Consider the following 23,861-nt stretch of genomic DNA (forward strand, 5'->3'; position numbering starts at 1 on the left):
TAACAGGGGTGGTTTGGAGACAGTGAGGGTGGATCACGGTTGGATAGAGGATTGAACTGAGTTAGGCAAGGTTCAATATTGGTATTTGGTTGAGTCTGATTGGTAGGGTTGGTGGCGAAAAGGTGTTTTCACTTTAGGGACCGGGAGAAGGGGAGAAGGTCTTTAACTAGTCCTGCATGATTGAATTTGGGAGAGGGGCAAAAGGTGATGCCCTTGGAAAGGACTGATATTTCTGTGGGAGTGAGGCTTCTGGAGGAAAGGTTCATTACTTTGTTGCAGGTCTGTTTAGGTTCTGGGTTCTGTGTAGTTGTGGGAGGGAGTTTTGGAGGGTGGGTGAAGCGTAGTAGGTCTGCAAGACAGGGCTCGTCAGCTATGAGTGGACGTGGGGAAGGTTTGGAGGCGGTTGTAGACATGGTGGACTGTGGTACTCCGAAGCTGGAAAAAGAAATGAGCACAATGGAGAGCTTTTTGAGGTGGTGGTGTGCATGTTGCTCGAGTTCTTGCAGGGCAAGAGTTTCAATGCGTGCTGCAGCACTGGTGCTGCTGCTCGCAGAGTGGTTTCAGTTGTCTGAGACTGCGCGCGCACACACACACACACACACACACACACACACACACACACACACACACACACACACAGGCCTTAATGGCTGAAAGCGATAATTGTGTGAATCTTTTTGTTGTGCCCATTGCAACTCAGTATCTCCACTATATGGTGAGTAGCAGGTTTACATTTGTAATTCAAATAATATTCCGAGTAGTTGATATGGACGCACAATATTTTTTTCATTTATTAATTTCATCTTTGAGCATTTTGTGCATATACAATCTATGTGGAGATTCAAAGTTAATTTGAAATCAAAGTTCACACCCAAGAGTTTAACAGACATACAACAGCTGTTGGTATTGCAAAAACTAAAAATTTCACACTAGTATTATTTTCAATCAGCAATAAGGTACGGCTCTGATTTTTGAAGAAACTGATAATATACTGCAGATATGAAGGGGGGAGGGGAGGGGGGGAAGGGGACAGCTTAGAAAATCACTATACAAGGGGGGGGGGGGGGGGGGTTGTTTTCCCCAAAAAAAGAGCTTCAAATGACTGATGTTATCTCACTGACACTGATAAACTCGAGGACGCTATCGGCTGAGCAAGTGTCATCTGCTAAAATGGAAGAACCACGCAGACAGCGGGCCGAGGAAGAGGGACTGCAGCTTTGGCCGCTATATCAGCTGCCTCATTTCCACGGATACCAACATGCCCTGGGATCCAGAGGAATGCTACAGAGATGCCCCCCCAAGTGGAGTAAGTGGAGGCAGTCTTGAATCCAGTGGACCAGAGGGTGGACGGGATAAAGTGCTTGGAGGCTCAGGAGAGAGCTGAGCGAATTCAAGCGTATAATATACTGTACCTGCTTATGCCGACAGATGTATTAGACAGCCTGGAGAACAGCATAAAGATCCACAGTAAACACCGAACACTGGTCGGCAAGACGAAACCTATTAGGGGTGTCGTCAACAATATAGGCACTCTGAATGACCAAATGTTATTTTTGAGATGTCAGTGTAAATTGATGTGACATCCTCCATTTGTGCACATAGATCAGCAAATGCTCAACAATAAACGAGAGGAGGGGTACAATCCTTGGGAAGCTGACGAAGATCGCAGAGCAGGCAGGTCTGGGGACAAAGCCAAGGTGGTGCCGTACCCCCAGTTGTCAAGGTGGTTTTAGGAAAGTGGGAGGAAAGAGAACGTAGCAGTTGACGAAAGTAGACTCCCGGTGGTGGTAGTAGAGGGGAAGGGTGGCCCGCATATCCTAAATCGAAGGAGGCATCGTAAAAAAAGGGCATGGGCCGGATGAGCAGGCATGGAAGACAGATGACCAGCATAACGACTCAGGACAGTTTGCCGAATGGACAGCGGAGGTTCAGCAGTCTCAGCATAAAGGCTTTCCCTGGGGCCGGTGTAAAAAGCTTCAGATGCTAAATGCAACCCATGGTGGTGGACATAGTCGAGATGCCGAAGATATGAAATGTGGGAGGACCAGCACAGTTTTCTGTCAAATATAAGTCCCAATAATTTGGAAATGTCCACAAATGGAAGGTTGACAGGGCCTAGATATAGGGAAGGTGGATGAAACACTGTACGATGCCAAAAATTTACACATACGGTCTTACTGGAAGAAAAGCGGAAGCCAGTTTCGATGCTCCAAGAGTGGAGGCAATCGAGACATCCTTTAAGACATCATTCAAGAAGGCTGGTCCGTTGAGAGCTGTAGTAAATCACAAAATCATTGACAAAGAGGGAGCCTGAGACATCAGGAAGGAGACAATCCTTAATTGGATTTATGGCGATGGAAAACAGTACAGCACTGAACATGGAGCCTTGGGGCACCCCGTTTTGTTTTTTGGGAGAAAGTACGGGGGAGAGTAATGTTCACCCACACTTTAAATGTGCGCGCTGTCATAAATTCACGAATAGAAAGGGGTTGCTGACCTCGGAAGCCCCAAAAGAACATTGTGCGGAGGATGCCTATCCTCCAACAGGTATCATATGCTCTCTCCAGATCAAAAAACATTGTTGTCATTTGGCATTTCCTGAGAAAATTTTTTTTCGGGACTCCAGCCACCAGGCTAAATGGCAATTCACCATATGCTCCAAAACCTTACTTACACTACTCTTGAGAGATATGGGGCAATCGCTAGAGGGGAGATGTTTGTCCTTTCCAGGTTTTGGAACAGGAATGAAGATAGCTTCCTGCCATCTTCTGGGAAAGGTACGGTCAGTCCAAATTTGATTATAGAGACGGAGGAGGTAATGCAGACTATGGTATGATAAATGCAGCAACATTTGGATGTGGACGTCATCGGGTGGAAGAGTGAGTGAGAAGAAGAGAGTGCATGTTGGAGCTCCCACATGGAGTAAACAGTATTATAGCTTTTGCTATTTTGAGAGGAGAAAGCAAGAGGTCACACTTCCACTGCATGTTTCTTTGGGAGAAAGGCTGGCCCAATGAGTTAGAAACTGCGACTGGGTCCACCAAGGTATCAAGCGTAACAGTGAGCCCAGAGATCGGGGAGAAACTAGATGAGCCAGATAATCATAGAATTCAACTCCAAGCTACTGAGGAGGGAGTGAAGGTGTTAAAGGAGCTACTAAGGCAGTCCCAGCTTGCCTTCTTGCTATCGTGGATGATGCGACGGCATCGTGCATGTAACTGCCTATAGCGGATACAGTTTGCCAAAGTAGGATAGTGGCGGAAAACGCAAAGAGCACGTCTCCACTCGCATATTGCAGTACGGCATGCCTTGTTCCACCTAGGAACTGGGGGGCGCTGGGGCGAATCGGAGGTGCAAGGTATTGAACGTTCCGTGGCTGTACGAGTAACTTCTGTAGCATGAGTGACCTCATTGTCAGTGCTAGGAAAATGGTGGTCACCTAATGTCACTAGAGAGGAGAAAAGTGTCCAATCGGCTTGGGAAAACTTCCAGCATCTCAGGCGCATAGATGGCAGTTGTGGCTGTAATCCAAGGACACAGGAAATAGTCACTCGAGTGTGTATCAGCAAAAGCAAACCATTCAAAGCGCCGAGCTAGCTGAACAGTACTGACCGAAAGGTCCAAATGAGAGAAATTTGTCGTGGAGACAGACAAAAATGTAGGTTCCTCAGTGTTGAGGCGAACAAGATCTGCTTGGTGGAAGAGGTCAATCAATAGAGAGCCTCACGGACAAGGATGTGGAGATCCCCAATGTGGGTGGTGGGCATTGAAGTTCCCAACCAGCAAATAGGGGGGTGGGAGCTGACCAAGAAGATGAAGGAGATCAGCTCTTGCCATAGGTGTGGACAATGGAATGTATACAGTACAAAGAGAGAAGGTGTACCCAGATAGGCAAAGAGAGAGACAGTGACAGCTTGGATGGAACTTTTTAAGGGTATGGGGTGATAATGGACAATATCATGGAGAAGAATCGTGAGACCCCCGTGTGCCAGAGTGCCATCAACAGAGGGGAGGTTAAACCGAACTGACTGAATGACGGGAAACAAAGCAATCTTGAGGATGTAGCTTAGTTTCCTGATGATAGAAGACGATCTTAAGAGGATCGACAATTAATTCCTATTGGCTCGAATGCTGCGAGTATTCCAATGGATAATTGACATGGGGTGGACAGGAAAGGGAAGAATCTTACCATGGTTGCTGTCAGCTCAACGACCGTTGAAAGCCGGCGGCCGACAGCCTGGAATGGCATTCAGCCAAAGGCAGAACATCCTGATCCATAGGTTGTTCGGGGGCACCTCCTCTCACCAGCAATTGGCAGGTTGATCCGCCACCAGCGGTGTGCCTCAGCGACACTGAAGACTGCCGAGGGCGGTTACCACCAGGTGGCACTGTAGATGAGACACACTGTGGCAGAGAAGGAGAGGAACTTTGTTTCTTATGAGCCTTCTTGGAAGCAGGAAGTTGAGATGAGGGAGGAATCTGTGGTTGTGAAGTTGGGGTACGTAAAAGATCTTCGCGATTAGGACCTTTTTTGGAAATCCAGGCGTCCGAGTTTGGGGCTTGTAATTTAGAAGGAGCCAATGAAAGGGGAGCCATAGAGTGAGCAGGTGATAGTGGGGAGGTTAAACGGGCAATCTCTGCACTGGCCGATCTAATGACCATGGCACTGAAGGTGAGATCGCAAGTCTGCATGGCTGCCTCCTTAGAGGAGATGCAAGGACAGTACTATATTTACCTGCTGGGGGCACAGTGAGCTTTCGACTGGCGAATAACTTACGAGCAGCAAATGAAGACACCTTTTCCTTCACTCGAATTTCCTGAATAATTCGTTTGTCTTTGAAAATGGGGCAATCTCTAGAGGAAGCAGCATGGTTGGCCACACAGTTGACGCAACGAGGGGATGGAGGTGGACAATCACCATCATGGGCACCCCAGCCACATCTAATGCATTTGACTGGCTGGTATGATTAAACCACTGACACTTATAGCAACGCGTAGGGTTGGGGATGTAAGGGCGAACTGAAATTATCTCAGATCCCACTTTAATGTTCGATGGAAGTTGAACTCTGTCAAATGTCAAGAAGAGAGTATGGGTTGGTACCAAGTCCTTGCCAACTCTTTTCATGACTGCACAGCTGTTACGCCCTGGTCAGACAGGTAGTTTTAAATTTCCTCATTGGGCAATCCATCGAGTGAGCATGTATAAACCACCCTGTGTGATGAATTTAAAGTGCAGTGCGCTTCCACCCAGACAGGGAAGGTGTGTAGCAGTGGAGTTCACTGCAATTTTTGTGCCTGGAGGACACTAATGTTTCTAACAACAAGGTGCCATTTCGTAATCGGGAACAAGACTTTACAGGACCTGCCATTGCATTGACACCTTTCTGAATAATGAAAGGACTGACTGTGGAGAAGTCTTGACCTTCGTCAGACCGAGAAACAACTAGGAACTGTGGCACTGATGGAAGAATTGTCTGTGGCTGAGACTCATAACTTTCGCATAATGCATACAGATAATTATTATCCCTCTCTTGTCATTCTCATTCAATTTTGAAGGTATGTGATGATAGATCACTAAACTGCCTCTTTTTATGCAAGCAGTTGCTGCACCTGTGAATATCCTTCATGCCCCAAACAAATAGCGAACGATAAACAGTATTGTCACCATGATTCACCCAAACTGAAGAGAGTTGGGTCGAACAAAAAAATCCCGCACCAAAATACTACATGAAATGTTGCATTATTTGGGGGGTACTTCCTCGACAGGCAGGGCTTTGGCCCACCCGCGGCCCACACACGATGCTTGTGCGAAGTTTGGCATGCTGTGGCTAGCCCTGATTTTTTTTAGAACCAATTTAATTCTGTGACTTTTGTTTGTTTATTAAACTTATATGCCCAAACTTCCCAATGTATAGGAATGAAGATCATGAACAGTCTGAAGGACAGTAGCCTTCAAGAATATGTAGTTAGGTGTATTGCAAAATAATACACGTGATACACAGGTACGGAAATATTACTGCTTGGTCACAGATTTAATTAAGGATGAACTGACATTTTAAGCAGGTTGTTGTTGATAATTAGCTCTTTATGTAAATGTAACTATTTTTTATCAGAGAAAAACTTAAAATATTACATTACTCCATCTTATTATCTATAATTTGATGCAAGCTAATTATATTATTAGCTTAAGTGTGTCTTTTAATTTAATTAAATTATTAACAAATGTAAGATACAACAAGAATAAATGACTATTCACTAGTATCTATACTTTGAAATAAAATTCATTGCTGTCAGGGGTGGTTCGAGAACATTTTTACACAGAAAATACTTATTTGACACCCTCCCTCTCCCTTTTCTCCACTCTAAGACTTTTACCAGCGTCAGTTTTTGCTATCGAATGTAATACACATTACATACAAATCTTGCACTTAGGCATCCCTGGCACCTCACATGGCCACTACCTATTGTAATATATCCTGCACATAATTCTTACAGCTGTTCTCTGGTGCCATTCTTAGCTTGGTGCCCCATGTGGTGACTTGCACCAATTTGTGCCTTAAAACGGCCCTGATTACTGTAGTCCAATGAACTCTGACAGGCTACCAGTAAAACATATGAGAGGCAATTATGAGCCACCATGCATTTGGAATAAAGTACACAGTCTAATTTAGTAACCATTCTCTTTCCCAGTCACCAGAAGTTAAGAGTAGAAGTTTTGATTTCATTCACAGAAATGTATACAATTAGAATAAGCTCTCATTGATTTGATTTACAAATGGGTCTCTAACTACCCCTGCTTTTGATCAGCACTGAATAGTAACTAATTTATTAGCAAACCGAAATAGATAAACAACAGTGTGCCAGTTAATTACCTAACTACTTTTATTGTAAATCACATTCACACATAATGTTAGGACAAATATTTTATTTCTAAGGACAGATTTAAACAGTTTTCATAGCTGTATTCTTAGTTCATTTCCAAACCAATGTTAGATTTACTAGAGATCTTGCACGCCATTTCACTGTCAAAAGCAATATTGGTTACTGAAATAAACTGATGATGATGATGATTGACGATGTAGAGGAAGAAAAATAACAGCCTTTTGGTCATAGAATAAGACGTTACGTTTTTCCACTAATGTGAAGCTAAACGGACGAGAAAAGCAGCAGCAGCTGCTGCTGCTGCTTCTGCTGCAGCAGCAGCATATGATTCTACATCTATTTAATTTGTGTTTCTTCCACAAAATTAGTGTGATATGAAGTATGAACAATCATTTTGAGTTCAAATTGCTGAAAATAACATTTATGAATATAATTTCAACTACCAATAAAAATAGAGAAAAACAATGATGCTGATAGTGCTTTAAAATGGTACTTACTGCTATCATGAATCTCTGTGGGGCAGGAGAAGCTGGATCCCCTGAATATGGGAAGCCCAGAGGTGTTAAAATTAAAAGAATAATAGCCACGAGAGAGAGGCCTCCAAAAAGACCAAGTATCCTTGTTGGTCTTCTCACTAGTAGTATAAGTGGAGTCTATAATAGAAATATAAGGAAATATAGAATGTCATTATGTTAACTAATTGCTACTACAGATAAAAAAATAAATACATAACTATATTCCTCCACAACACCACCACCACCACCACCACCACCACCACCACCACCACCACCACCCAGCTGATGGCTTCATATTAATGTAGCAGGTACTCAATTGTAATTCACAGAAGAAAAAACACTGATATTGTGTACACAGAATTCACAACATTGAATAACCACAAACTGTAATGTTAAAAAATACAAACCTAATAGCAAACCTGAAACAACTGAGACAAGTACAGGACAATGAAAAAAAAAAAGAAAACAGACATTATGTAAACAAACTTGTTGTAATTACAAGAGTCACTGTGTCATACTATAAAACAATACAAGACCAAAGAAATTTAAGAAGTTTTACATAATTCATGCATATAATTCACTTTCTTCGTATAAACTGGGGAAGACCTATGAACACTATGTGGTGGGATTTTGTACCTCCAGAGTAGTTCCTTAAATGTAGCAGATACAGGGTTGATCCATTCATTAAAAATAGATCCGAGTCTACACAAACATTAACTTAGTGACTAGAAGAAACATTTCTTCATTTCAACATATTTGAGGAAATTTATCTACTACTTTCCTGTAGTGCATGCTCATAATAGAGTAGAAAATCAAGCTGTCTAAGGTAATGGAGAATGTAACAAACATAGCAAAGAAATTAAGATACACATGCTGTTCAAAAACATTCCATATAAAATAGTCAAGAACTAAATCCCACTGTAAGAATTTCCTACCCAAGAAGATGTATTCTTTAGTTTATTCGGTGTATAGTAAGAAAATTAATTTGAATGTGACCTTATGCAAAACCATATTACAATAAACAATTAACCGTAACAATAGCTCTGAATAATTATATATGATACAAACATGCATCAACTTCACTGTACGCAAAACACACGCACACACACACACACACACACACACACACACACACACACACACACACACACACACACACACCAATCCCTCATACAAACATGCACAAGTCACTGAAGTCACTATGTAACAAATCAAATTGTTGAACAAAATGAAAGAAAAATTTAAGAACATTAAACTTGCAGTATAGCTACAAAATTTCATGATTAAGGCTTCTATAATGTGCATAACAGTCTTAATGATTGAAGGCCGTTCCTTTCCTTTTTCCAACAAATTAATGAGAACCCTTATTGAGAATTTAATGTCGGCTATTAACACTAAGATTTGAATACCCATTTCATTATTAACAACTCCAGCTTAAAAGAAGACCCAAACAAGAGACTGTAAATACAGTGGCGAGAAAAAGCCCGTGGAGTGACCAACTGCATATAATTCAGTACTGTATGAGCTGTTGCTCTGAAGCATCGTTCTTATTTACAAAGGTGCTAACTACAGTTCTTGTCTACAATGATTTTAAAGAAATTTTCTTCTTAATTATGAACAAAAAAGTAACTTGACATCTGCAAGAGAAATAATATCAATAGTGATAAAATTACAAATCAGTGGAGGAAATAATGCAAGCAGAAGAGATATATCTGAACTTACTATAAAACTGAACAACAAAACAAACATTGCTGAAGTGATGCCAGCCAGAACAATTTCAGAATAGTTGCCTGAACCAGCACGTCCCATGATGGGTATGTACAGACCCATTGCACCAAGTATTAAATAAAAACACTGACAAAATGGTAGAAGGATGACACCAACATGCAGGACAAGCCACTTCCAGTCTGCAACAGAATGATTTACTGAGTTTCTAAATACCATTTTGTATAAAGGCACAGTTGCTTCATACTAGGTCTAAACATGCATAAAAGGAAATAATGATGCGCGCACACAAACAAAGAAACACTAGCTGTTTTTTCAACAGCAATATAAATAACTATACACATGTTCTTCCATAGCTAACTACTTAAAAGGTACTCCTCATCAACCGGCTGATGCAGATATGCAATCTGCATTTCTTTTCTTCCACACACACACACACACACACACACACACACAATAAATAAATAAATAAATAAAAAACTATAGGTGGGTGGAGGTGGGCAGGAAATTTGGGAGTTCCAAATGAAAGAGTGGATGGGTACATAGCACCACAATGATTTGAAGAGCAGACTATTAAAAAAAATTAAATAATAACTACAGCGAGAATACAGTACAACTCAAACAAATTAACTTTATTATCTCATTCTACTGTTTCATAAATAAAATTTAGAGTAACTGTATGATTATATGCTTATTTTCTAAAAAAAAATGACAAATCTTGTCAATGTTAATGAAATCAAATCACTGCACACTTATCACAAACTGATTATTAAAAAATTATAGTTCAGAAGTAATGTACAACAGTCTATATTTATATATTCACCCAAAAAGTTTAGTTATGCTTTCATGTTTTTTTATTGTCATTAATGTATCTTACATACCAGTGCTTTAATAAGGACTTAACTGGACAGAGCATAATGTGGGTAAAATTTTAAAGGTATCAACAAAGAGACAAGTGTTTCAGCATGTATTTCTTCCTAAATGACTATGATTGTGGTGGAATGTTTTACAGAATGATGCTAGAGGACAAGAACTGTAATTTTTGAACAATCACCAAAACCACTCCTACTTAAATACAGTTATTTAGTAGCACACAAATTTACTTGGAAAATGTGCATATACAGGGTGTTACAAAAAGGTACGGCCAAACTTTCAGGAAACATTCCTCACACACAAATAAAGAAAAGATGTTATGTGGACATGTGTCCGGAAACGCTTAATTTCTATGTTAGAGCTCATTTTAGTTTCGTCAGTATGTACTGTACTACTTCGATTCACCGCCAGTTGGCCCAATTGAAGGAAGGTAATGTTGACTTTGGTGCTTGTGTTGACATGCGAGTCATTGCTCTACAGTACTTGCATCAAGCACATCAGTACGTAGCATCAACAGGTTAGTATTCATCATGAACGTGGTTTTGAAGTCAGTGCATTGTTTACAAATGCAGAGATGGCAGATGCCCATTTGATGTATGGATTACCACGGGGCAATAGCCGTGGCGCGGTACGTTTGTATCCAGTCAGTGACTCGCGACTGGGGAAGACCTATAACGACGAGGACACCTACAATGGACGAGGCAATTCTTTGTGCAGTTGGCGAGAACCCTAATGTCAGCATCAGAGAAGTTGCTGCTGTACAAGGTAACGTTGACCACGTCACTGTATGGAGAGTGCTACGGGAGAATCTGTTGTTTCCGTACTGTGTACAGCGTGTGCAGACACTATCAGCAGCTGATTGGCCTCCACGGGTACACTTCTGCGCATGGTTCATCCAACAATGTGTCAATCCTCATTTCAGTGCAAATGTTCTCTTTACGGATGAGGCTTCATTCTAACGTGATCAAATTGTAAATTTTCACGATCAACATGTGTGGGCTGACAAGAATCCGCACGCAATTGTGCAATCACGTCATCAACAGAGATTTTCTGTGAACGTTTGGGCAGGCATTGTTGGTGATGTCTTGATTGGGCCCCATGTTCTTCCCCCTATGCTCAATGGAGCACGTTATCATGATTTCATACGGGATACTCTGTGATGCTAGAACATGTGCCTTTACAAGTACGACGGAGCTCCTGCACATTTCAGTCTAAGTGTTCGTACGCTTCTCAACAAAAGATTCGGTGACCGATGGATTGGTAGAGGTGGACAAATTCCATGGCCTCCACACTCTCCTGACCTCAACCCTCTTGACATTCATTTATGGGGGCATTTGAAAGCTCTTGTCTACGCAACCCTGGTACCAAATGTAGAGACTCTTCGTGCTCATATTGTGGACGGCTGTGATACAATACGTCATTCTCCAGGATTGCATCAGTGCATCAGTGCATCAGGGATTCCATGCGACGGAGGGTGGATGCATGTATCCCCACTAACGGGTGACATTTTGAACATTTCCTATAACAAAGTGTTTGAAGTCACGCTGGTACGTTCTGTTGCTGTGTGTTTCCATTCCATGATTTGAAGAGAAGTAATAAAATGAGCGCTAACATGGAAAGTAAGCATTTCTGGAAACATGTCCACGTAACATATTTTCTTTCTTTGTGTGTGAGGAATGTTTCCTGAAAGTTTGGCCGTACCTTTTTGTAACATCCTGTATATAGCTACAGGTGTGTGTGTGTGTGTGTGTGTGGAAGGAAAATTCGAGTGTGCACAAACCACACGCACCAAGTTCTAATTCATTTATTCAGCTTTATTAAATTAGGTCTACAAGACTACCACTTTACTTGAACCATGTACTACATTACATTTTAAGTTTTTCATTGTGATTAGTTCATGTATATAATTCAATCTTGTGTAATTATGTCAATAATAAGGATTATGATGATGATGATAAACTAATGAGACATTGGTTGAAAAAATCAATGATGATTGTCAGCTAAATGAGTGAGGGGAGGAGCAGAGGAGGGATGAATAAATTATGGAGTGGGCTGCAAACAATGTGGTAATGTTTCATTCATATCTGCATTTTTATTTACACAGGATTCAAACACATTAGCTGTTACTGCTTAAAATTAGTTTGAAGTCAAAGAGCTGACCAGATGTTGAAAATAATAAAACATTTTACAGGCCTGGTTTATTGGGAGCAATGAAAGAACAACAACAAAAAACATGAGAGAAAACCTTTACCCAACCTAATCAGGTACAAGTTACAACAAAACAAGATTTAACTTACACATTCATCTCTCTATTATTGGATAATGAAGGCATATCAATTGATAAAACAAAATTTTTCTTCACAATCCCAGTTTCTCATCCCTTAATTTCAGCTCATAAGTGTCCAGTCAGTACGTAAATGCGTCAATAACATGGTAACAGCTTTAATTGTGTGTCTACAATATGTCATACAGTTGTCTTTCCATATCACTTTTGTTGTATCCTCACCTACCTCTGTTCACAGATACAAATGAGAATCTACACAAAGGATTTACTGGAAAACCAAGTCAGGAGTTGCCCGCGAAAGGCAAAGGTCCCGAGTTCGAGTCTCGGTCCGGCACACAGTTTTAATCTGCCAGGAAGTTTCGTATCGGTGCACACTCCGCTGTAGAGTGAAAACTTCATTCTACAAGTCAGGAGTAGTTGCAAAATGGGGAGGAGATATAAAAAATTGCAAAATGCTTTCTGTGGGTCGTACCAATCTGACAAAACATGGGAAGTACATGTTCCTGTGAAGGCTAGAAATGCTACTAACACTCTCAAACTAGTGCATTTACAGTGGTAACTGGTGTGAAACAATTTTAACTGGCTATGTTGATTAACATAAAATAAATTCTCTTGCACACAACCATTTTCTTTATGGACTGGAAAACAGACTGTTAAGATTTCAGAGGAACACTTACCTCTCCAACGACGGTAGGTTATTCTCTGCAACAGACTCACAATACATGGAAAAAATGTCCACATCCAGGCAACAAAACCACTGCGCACTGATAGCAAAGTGCAGAATGTGAGTATTGAAGTCCATGCAATTTGATAACCATCACAATACAGTTGGAAAACTGTCCATGGAGAGGAGAACACCTGAAACAATAGCTTTCTGTTGAGGGCTGCAGCAGGCGAGAGCTGTTTGTTTCGCAAACATGGACTTGAAATAACATTTATATTACTGTTTTATTAAATTACTGAATGAGACTTAAACATATCTAAAATTCTGTTTTTAAGACAGTGACAGAATTTGCCATTCAATATTTCTTTTATTACTCATTGCCTTGGATGCAAATAAAAGCCATCAAAGCTATTGCCATTTCCATGCAAAAGAGACTTCTTTACAGTGTCAATTTCTCCATACAAGCAACTAAAAGCTCTATTAATCTAAATCCTGTTTCTTATGTTGGGTCATATGAAACCACCTAAGTAGATGAATCTCTAATTACCTTAAACATAGGATGCCTCCTTTCAGACATATTTAGAAAGTAATGGCTACTCACAAATTATGCCAGCTAGGATTATAATCAAAAGACATGAAAATGACTTACTGTTATTTGGAATAAAATGGTGTAATAGAGTTAAATCTGCATATGTGTAAGACTCTTACTGTTATTTGGAATAAAATGGTGTAATAGAGTTAAATCTGCATATGTGTAAGACTCATTTCTATTCTTCAGCATGTACTTCAAAGAGCAAAAATAAGCATATTTCAACCCAAACTGACTGTTAATGGATAATGAGCAGGTTGGGTTATATAAAGAAAATCCCGTGTCCCAAATGAGATTCCAGTTCTTATTTAACATTTGCTGGTACTGTGAACGCTTATGTTCCACATCAGAAGAAAGTTAGCAGTATTTGGTATGAATATGATCTGCCATGGAAAAGTAACTGTACAGTATCAAACTCCTCAGGCAAAATATTTTTGACACTTTCCAATCTTTCTGAAGAACTTTGTGTGTGTCACCATTCACACAGCCAATTTCCTCAAGAATCAAAACGATGTTAACTGTATTCCATTATTGCAAGTATTGGTCCAGTAAATTCACATACAATAACTTACGTGTCTTGTTACTGACAATTGCAAGTTGTGAATAGCTGACAGTCTTACTGGTCTCATTAAGTGGTTTCTGGTTTACAAGCCCATCATCAGACAGCAGCTGAAAATCATTATCTAAGATTACACATTTTTTGCAGAACAATTCAAAATGAATAAATACTGAAGAACCATCACAGCTTGCATGTTTCATTTATTCTTTAAGTGCTCTGCCAGATACCATTTTTGTATTAAATTTTTTTCTTTAAAATTAGATGCCATTTTCATAAGGTCTGTCAGTTGGAGCCTGTTGCACAATGGCTAAACTAGCATGTAGGATAATAGCGTTTTTCTACTGTGAAGATACTGCCTCTCTGAAATTACCATTTAACTTTACTTGATTTTCACTAGTCAGTACCATAGTCTGTCAGGGAAAAGTTTAGCTCAATAAAAATGGACAGACAAAAATGAGAGCACAAAAAATGGAAATTACTTTAATATCTCTGTCTGTCTGTCTCCCTTCCCTTTCCATTGCAACAACTTTTTCCTCCACTTTGTCATCTCCAGATCCATACAACTTTAATGAACTGTTTGACTGAAGAGAATGGATGTGCACAGTACTTCAGATAATTCTACAGATATGGATATTTTTCAGCACTGTGCCTCATCTCTAAGGCAAGTGATATTTTGTGTCTGAAAATCTGTTTTTGTACCTGTAGTTGCTTAATACTTACTACTATATACTCTGTTTCCATTTTATGGGCAACAGAACATATTTTGTTACACTTTTCTCTGCCATTTATTCATGGCGATTAAATTTAGAATCTACACAACAGGTAATTTTATACAATTTTTATAGTGCTTAATTGTTTAAGCATTATTTTGTGGGAGTAAGGACAAAAATTGACTTTGTACCATGTACACTGTAACTGTAGTCTTTGCTGACTAAATTCCCTTGGTTCCTATACTATAGATTTACTTTCAGCACATCATATTTATTCTCATTTTTAAAAAAATGAGAACTCTGGATCAAAATTATGGTTCAAATTCTGTGTGTCATTAAAGAACACTTAAGCTTACCTTTCTCTGAATATGGCTAAGGCCAAGGATAAAAGCCATTGGCACAGCAAGTGCAGGGCTTATGTACAAGAAAAAAATCCACACTGGCCTAGCATACCAGCTCATAGTACATCCTATTGAAGTAAGAATAACAGCTATTGTTATACATGCCAAAATTCCTAATAGCCATGAACATATAGCAGACACTGCAGTCATACAAAGATGTCTCCAGTACACATTTTTCTTCACATCTGTAACAGTAATTACAAAATTAGCTTAATTTAGTTATGTTGTTTCTCTTCAGAAACAGTCATCAATTTTTCATACATCTCACATAATTTGATTTTCAATCTCTCATATTTAATACTTTGATTTTCAATCTCATATATTTAGAATAACTAAAACAAATCTTTGGTTCAGAAAGCTGTAATATCCTTACCGTTTGTTTGTTAAAGTTATGGCACATTTTTTGCCATAGTAAAATTACTACTAAAATTACTGACATTTGACACTGATTAAATTATATAGTTATTCAGCTCATTTCACAACATAATTTAAAATATGAAAAAAATAAAGATTTTTGAGAACTCTAAATTTGGCTGAAATAACATTCATTTGGTAATTTTGAACATTTAACAAAAATCTAGTCAATGGGCTTAGATAATTAAACAACAAAGAGCACTTGTGAACTATCATTTTAAGAATTTACTGGAGCAAAAACACATTGATGAAGTTTCATTCATTACAGCATTTAATAAATGTGAAAATATTTTTAGAAAATGTTATTTGCTTCTTATGTGAATATCCTTCTTACCATGATCAGTGGCAGCTATCATATTCTGCTTCACAGTATAAACCGAAAAAGCAACTGCAATAATGTTCATGAATCTGTTCAACAGTTGAGACCACCGCACAATGAATGCTCCCAGGAAGTCAAAGAATATTAAGTTTCCTTCACTGTGTAGTTCTGCCTCAACAATTTCCTGGCTGTTGATCATATTGAGAGTAAGAGCCAGAATATTGTCACCTGTTCTCTGCAGAGTACCCAATGGAATTTGTTCCACATTGTCATATTTAGTATGGTACACATAGCCGTTTGTCGACCATGCGAAGTCGAGACCTACAAAACAACCAAACTTATTTTGTCAGTCCATCAGATAATTGCCAACAGTCAAATTTAATGCTGTAATTTGTGTTACCTGGAATGTTCCCAAAATCCCTGAAAATTCTGAAGTCCGTATCACCAGGAATAATACCACTTTGAAATATTTCTTGTGCCAATGATGAAGCATATGGATATGGAACAGATTCAGAGTACTTCTGTTGAGGAAGATAGGTCTTGTGAGTGCCAAACGTCACTACAAATGACACTGAGAAACAAATAATGGTGCATTCAAATGACATGCAGCAAATGTTAAAGATAACAAAATGTAATTTTCATACATAAATATTAACTTCAGTTATTGTACTCATTCTTTTTTACAGTATTATTTTCTAAGAAGGGCTGCAGGACAGTCGATGGTATGGCAAATTCTAAGAAATTATGACTGCTGCTTGAAATTTCCATTCAAATATACGTGTTATTTCACATTTTACTGTTTTGTCAACATCTTGCACACATGAAGGTTTGCAGTAGAATCTGACCTTACAGAACTGAGATTTTTATTACTAAGACATGTGAGTTACAAAAATCCTAAGGAATGTATAATATTACAATTATTATACCTGCATTAGCCATGGATTATTTGGGCCTGCTTGAAAGAGAACCTCCCTGCCTCCAGCACCACATGCTTCAAGATTTATGAAAGCTCTGACCTCTTTTGCCCATTTATGTTTGGTGATGAAACCATGTGAAGCCTATAAACAAGGATGTTACCAAGTTAATATGAATTCAGTAAAGAATAATCTGTTTGTAATTCTTATTTATAGGAGGATACATTTAATCAATGTAACAAGTAAGTATCTAAAAATTTATCGATAGCAAGTCAAGAATATGCTCTTAAGACACTTATGATGTATGCTGTACAAACCTCCTGCATATAGAGTCATACATGTTTAAGTCTTATAGTAGGACAAGCGATTTTAACGACAATCATAATGTAACGGCTTCTAGTTTATTATAGTACTGATTCCATCTACTCAAATTCAGCCATTAACTGCAGGCTAATCTATACATTCATAACTGTCTCCCGAAAAACAATAAAAAATATTACAAAATCACACAATGGGAAATCCTGGATGGGATGTAACAAGTGTTTCGGTGTGTAACAAGTGAGAGTGTGGTTTCAGTTGCCTGAGGCTGCAGTTGTGTGCGAGAGTTGTGTTCGCGAATTTCTCCTATCCAAGTATTAAACCCTTATCGGAATCAACAACCTGTAGCCATAGATTATGCTTTTTACATATTCTTTGTCAGTTTTTTTTACAAGGAATTGTGCAGGAATATTGTAATTATGATTACCATCAACATTCTGTTACTTGTGATATCTCAAAAAGCTATGTAGCTTGTGTTATACAAGGCAAGTCAAAGTCTTTGCCCCTATTTTTACTAGCCAAATTAAGGTATATACTGGTAATGACAAATATACATCCTATTCTACATACTTTACACAATTTTTCCACATATTCTCCACAATGGTTCATTCAACTGTCCCACTGCAGCATTACATTTGAGATGTCCCTGCGATAGAATTCCTCTGGCTGACTATGGAACCACTGTTGGACTGCTCTCTTGACTTCATCATTACTTATGAATCACTGTCCTCCCAGGAATTCTTTCAGCAGTCTGAAAAAGTGGGAATCACCAGGGGCGAGGTCTGGACCGTATGGTGGGTGGTCCAGAATCTCACAGTGAAATGCTTGACGCTTTTTGGCAGTTCTGATTGCCACATGTGGTTTTGCATCATTGTGGAGCAGAATCCTGTTGTTCATATCAAGAATCCTCCATTGCCTATGCCAGATGGCAGCCCTCAGACGTGACAGTGTGGAACAATAACCGTCAGCATTGATGGTTACACCTTGTGGCATGAAATCCAGCAGGAGCGGTCCACGCAATCCCGGAAAGCCGTTAACATATTTTCCCAACAGAATTTTTTTGTCACAGGAGAACCCAGATATTTCCACACCATGCTGCTTGGATTCCGACATGGAATGAAATATCCACATTTCATCTCCAGTAACAATGCAGGTCAGGAAACCTTCACCCTTCTTTAAGTCCATTCCAGATGATTCAGTGAAGACATCATTAGTTTGCCTTTCATCATGTCACCCCACTCCTTGGGCACCCACCATCATGAAACCTTCCAGTACCATAAGGAGCTGTGAATCAAGTTATAAGCATTCCCATACAATATGCCAACCTCCTGGGAAATGGCCATGACATGCACATGCTGATCTACTTTCACCATTGCATCCACAGAGAAATGTTGTCAGTCAGTGATGAATGTTGCCTCCCCAACTGCTCAATGTCATGCAAGACTTCACAGCCTTCGTCAGACTCACAACACCTTATGTGGGCTGCATTTTCCAGTAGATCTCAATGGGCATTCTTCCCTTGCTCCATAGAAAACGCATCACACTTTGTTGCTCTAACGCCATGGACATGTGAAATACAACTGCAATCTTTAACAATTTACAGCAGCTGTGTTTGACTTTTGCTCTGTTTACACTGCACGTTTGGCAAGCAGGCTTCCTGTCCAGCAGTATGGGGATGAGACTACTATGTATGGTTGACATTTTCCTCAACAGATAGAGAACAGAGTTTGCTAACTTTATTGGCTCCTTAATTGCAACAGCCGGACACCTGGTACTAGAGGAAATGAACTGTTTAACACAATACTGAGTACAGCCACAAAATATTTAATAACGTAAGAGCATAACAATGGCACTTACGGCACTGTAAGAAATTTGACAACTACGTCTAACAGTGGTTACACAACAGAAATATTAAGATCACTAGTTATAAATAGATTTTACATCCTCAGATGCAGAAGATAAAGCAATGGTAGATGTGGCACTGGGAGTGGTGGTGATGGTGTGTTTAATACCAAATCTTTAATTCCTTGGGTGAAATCTAGGTTTATCTCTCAGTCTAACTCATTTTCATTTCTGTCAATGTACTCATTATACAGCTAGGTTCAACATTTATGACTATATGTCAACGATATCATTTTATATTGCAGCATTTCATTGGCTTCTACGATCTAAACTATTTGGTTCTATGGCAGTGAATTAAGCTGATGATTATTTTACATCACATTTACTTGCACTTAATTGTTTTCTCCTCCTCCACACATCTTCCTTTGCTATACATAAAGCAACATTCTTTTAAACAAAAGAGTCGGTATGTATCTTGAGAGTATTGCTCCATTGTTTAATATCAGACTGTATGTTTAATCAGGTATGGTATTGTAAGGACTACGAGACTTTTTTCCTTTTTAAAATTACTTCCAAAATTCAGCTGCATCATTTTGAAATTAATATAAAAAGTCGAGTGTTTGATTTAAAATTCCCACCAGTCTTAAAAATTGCCACGTTTGATGCTGCAGGTAACCGATTTCGATCTGGCAACATTGGATTGAACTGGCAGCAGCAGTGCACTGATGCGACAAACTTGAGTTGCAGGGATTCACAAGCTTGCTAATATTGTCTTCCTCCCTCCCCGTCATCACAAACCCAGAACACTGTCTAGCCTATTATGTGTCACTGCAGTATATGGTGCCAGCGAATTTTAATTGGAAGGGAGCTGCCTTATTGGTAACTGTGCAATATTTTTGTTAGTAGCTAGTCTTGAAATGGAAAAAAATGAAAGGTATTCATATGATGGAGTATATAAATTTAAAGTAGTAGACTATGCAGAAGAGAACCTGAGTGGCATTTCAGCCCTCCAACAGAAAAAAAGCTATTCACAATTGGTGGGATAGTGAAGAGGAACAGGAAAAGTGAAAAGACTAAATGTGCAAATAAAGAACTGAATCCAAAACTGGCCAAAACTGGGAGACGACGTATTAAAATGGATTCAAGGACACTGTCAAAATGGCACTGGAATTAACACAAAAATGATTCAAATACACACTTGTAAGCTAGCACTACAGTGGAGCTTAACAGACTTTAAGGGTGGAGTTGGTTGGTGCTACAAGTTTATGAAGCATAGTGTACTTAGCATGTGAACCAAACCCGAAGTATCTCAGAAAATGCAAGAAGAATATGGAGAGAAAATATTATCTCCCCATTGTTTTATTATTCAACACTGAAAGAGAACCAGAACATGTGCACATGGAAACTTTCACTTCACTGTTGTCCTTTCATGTTGTGCTGATTGTCCTAAGCTTAATCAAATGATCATTTTCAAGTGCAAAGCAATGCCAAAACCTTTGGAAATACCAGCAGGTGGTAGTGTTCATGTACATAACAAGGACTGAATGGATGAGATTGGAATGAAATTATGGATTAACAGAGTGTGGGAGAGAAGAAAAGGTGCTTTATTGAAGAAGTTCTCTCTTCTTGTGCTAGATCAACTTAATAATCATTTAAAAAATTCTATGAAAGAGAAACTGGGACAGAGAAATACAGAACTTGCTGTTATTCCGGGAGGACTTGGTTCACAACTGCAACATCTTGATGTCTCAATAAGTAAAATATTTAAAGTGTATATGAGAGAGAGAGAGAGAGAGAGAGAGAGAGAGAGAACAAATGGATGAAACCCAACAAATTCATGCTGAATGGAGCTTTAAAATGAACTGCAATCAAACAAGTGGATGAAGTCATGGTATAGAATGAGAAGAGTCATTATTGTTAAACCTTTAAGAAAGTGCAGCGTAAGTGCCTGTGAAGACCATCTTTATCAAAGATAATGTGACTTACCAAACGAAAGCACTGGCATGTTGATAGACACACAAACAAACACAAACATACACACAAAATTCAAGCTTTCGCAACAGTTGCTTCATCAGGAAAGAGGGAAGGAGAGGGAAAGACTAAAGGATGTGGGTTTTAAGGGAGACGGTAAGGAGTCATTCCAATCCCGGGAGTGGAAAGACTTAACTTAGGGGGAAAGAAGGACAGGTGTGTGTGTGTGTGTGTGTGTGTGTGTGTGTGTGTGTGTATATACACACACACACACACACACACACACACACACACACACACACACACAAAGCAAAGGCAAAAACTCTTTGCCTTTACAAATGTCTGCTTGTGTCTGCGTGCTTGTATACCTGTCCTTTTTATCCCCTAAGTTAAGTTTTTCCGCTCCCGGGATTGGAATGACTCCTTACCCTCTCCCTTAAAACTCGCATCCTTTTGTCTTTCCCTCTTTCCTGATGAAGCAACTGTTGGTTGCAAAAGCTTGAATTTTGTATATATGTTTCTGTGTCTATCGACATGCCAGCGCTTTCGTTTGAAGGAAGACTAAGAAGAAGGTGCAGATGACAATTTTCAGGAATTTTGAAGGTCAGTTTGGTTTTACAAACCGAGAATTTTTTTAAGTCTTGCTTTGCAATCTAATAATACAAATGGTAAGAATGTTATTTTTTTTAAAGAATTGATTAAAAATTAAGGTGTGTCTTATAATCCATAAAATATTGTAAGTTTCAGTGTTTTTTTCTACTTATGGAAGGTCTTATTCTATTGTATTCATACCGGAAATCACTACCTCCTCGTCCACTCAAGGAGAATTTGAAATTGCTTTCCATATTCTCTGTACTCTCTTTTCCTTTGTTTCTAGCCATTTTCACTAATCTATGCTATCGATAAAAATGTAAAACCATTGCGCCTGTGTGTTTGTCTGCTTTAACATGCTATCCCCAGAACTACTAAATGAATTTTCATGGGGGTTTCACAGATGATCTAAATGAACCTTTGGAGCAACATATAAGCTTTATTTCATCGAAAATCCTATAACAGAAAAAATATATTGTGCTTTAAAGATTTATCTCATCTTAGTAGTCTGGATGTTTTAATCATCACAGTGTAGTACACCAAGGAACCAACAGCTGACACTGTTAGTTTTTTAACTTTGTGACAGATGTATTTTGAAAGTTTATGTCGGTGAAAGAATGAAGTGTCACATCTTAACTTTACAAATACAAATGAACAGCAAATTTATTTGGTTAGGGTACAAGGATTTACCGATTTCATTTTGTGTGTTGAAAACTAAACGGCATTATTTTGCTTCTTTCAATAGGTTTTATTTACACCCTTTGCTATGCAAAACGAATTAAGTTTGCTTTGTGATTTGGGTACCTAAATATTTCATTTTGATTTTTTTTCATTTATGAGTAAAAATGCCTAAAAATGATCAAACTATGGAAACGCCTGGTTGAAATATCAGCAATGTAAGGGAAAGATAGATTTCTACTCGCCATGAAGATGATACTGAGTTGTCGAAAAAAAAAAAAAAAAAAAAAAAAAAAAAAAAAAAAAAAAAAAAAAAAAAAAAAAAAACACCTTACATAGCAGCTTTCAGCCAAAGTCTTAGAAAAGGAAATGCGCATACGTATACATGCACGCAGAAATGCCAGCTCTGGCAGCTCAGACCAGAATTCCAATAGCCCAAGCTGCTAGAGAGAGTGGCCACATGTGCACGAAATGTGCTTGCTTGTGTGAATGAATGTTTGCATGTGCATTCCCCTTTCTGACAAAGGCTTTGGCCAAAAGCCATGTCCTTTTGTTGAGCCTGCCTGCAAATAACAGTCAAGTCTCTCTTAATATACCAGAATGGCTAAAAAGACTGATGACTATGTGGTCTCAAGAACCTAAGGAAGAGTTTGAGGGGAGACTTGCTGCAGCTCAAGAACATCAAGCTTTAACTCACCCTTTTCAAACTCCTTTTGAAAACAATGGGCGACTTAAGTCTGATCAAGAACATCATGCATTCTCTCGCTCCCCAGAACCTTTCACTTACATGTGCTTGAAGTCATTTCATTCCTATGTAACACACAGAAAAAGTAATTTTGATGGGACATAGTGCAGGGAAGCGAGTTTTCATGCCCTGAATCCCACTTATTCGTAACAATTTACAATATCACTTTAGATGTGTACAATTATTGGTTATCTTATGTTATGCCATGACCATAAACAAACCATAAAACCAGACACTGTGTTGCAGGCAAGGTTCTTAATGTGAGTTGCTCTACAGCTCTCTCCTGTATTAGTGATGCAGACAACCTCTTCGTTCAAGTCTCCATTCATACTACTACAAATGTTGCACAAAATGAAGCTTTATAAGTCAAAATTAAATTTGATGTGTACCAACTCTGATGTACAACCATAAATGAATAACCATGCAAGGCTATGTTTTTAAACATGACTTAATATAGACTGATAAAGTAACAGTAATTTCATTTTCAAAGCAGTGGGTTCTGTGCTACTTTCTTCAGGAAGTATTCTATATGCCTCCTGGAGGAAAGTGCTGGTCAGAAAATAATCTTTTAATTTCATACAATTAATTTTTAATTATCCTTCAGAAATAGTCTGCAACAGATGCTGTACTCAGTTAACTGAGATCGTGACATTACATAATCTGAAATATTGTAGTAACATCTTGGACCACAACATGTGACCAATGACTTGTCTCATTTCTGTTACCGTTTATTCAGGTATCCACTACCAAACAATTATCTTATCATCAAATCGGCCAGTACTGCACTAAATTTGCCTTTGTGTAATTAAATTGCTAGTGACAGATTTATAGCCAATGTATGGTCTTTTAGTATTTGCAGATTCATAA

At 38.9% G+C, this 23,861-nt stretch overlaps 1 protein-coding gene across 3 annotated transcripts in view; it reads right to left on the reverse strand.

Moving 5' to 3' along the window:
• The window catches only part of LOC124612298 (endoplasmic reticulum metallopeptidase 1-like), a 474,311-nt gene that overhangs the window by 38,429 nt on the left and 412,021 nt on the right, over positions 1-23,861 (reverse strand). For all 3 annotated transcript variants that reach the window (XM_047140409.1, XM_047140408.1, XM_047140410.1), the window contains 7 exons: positions 16,862-16,993; positions 16,336-16,456; positions 15,951-16,256; positions 15,158-15,387; positions 12,957-13,137; positions 9,120-9,304; positions 7,380-7,535 (listed from right to left, as the gene is read on the reverse strand). In XM_047140409.1, coding sequence (XP_046996365.1) covers positions 7,380-7,535; positions 9,120-9,304; positions 12,957-13,137; positions 15,158-15,387; positions 15,951-16,256; positions 16,336-16,456; positions 16,862-16,993 — 1,311 coding nt within the window. The remainder of the gene's footprint in view (positions 1-7,379; positions 7,536-9,119; positions 9,305-12,956; positions 13,138-15,157; positions 15,388-15,950; positions 16,257-16,335; positions 16,457-16,861; positions 16,994-23,861) is intronic.

The sequence above is a fragment of the Schistocerca americana genome, chromosome 4, assembly GCF_021461395.2.
Source record: "Schistocerca americana isolate TAMUIC-IGC-003095 chromosome 4, iqSchAmer2.1, whole genome shotgun sequence".
Taxonomy (NCBI): Eukaryota; Metazoa; Arthropoda; class Insecta; order Orthoptera; family Acrididae; genus Schistocerca; species Schistocerca americana.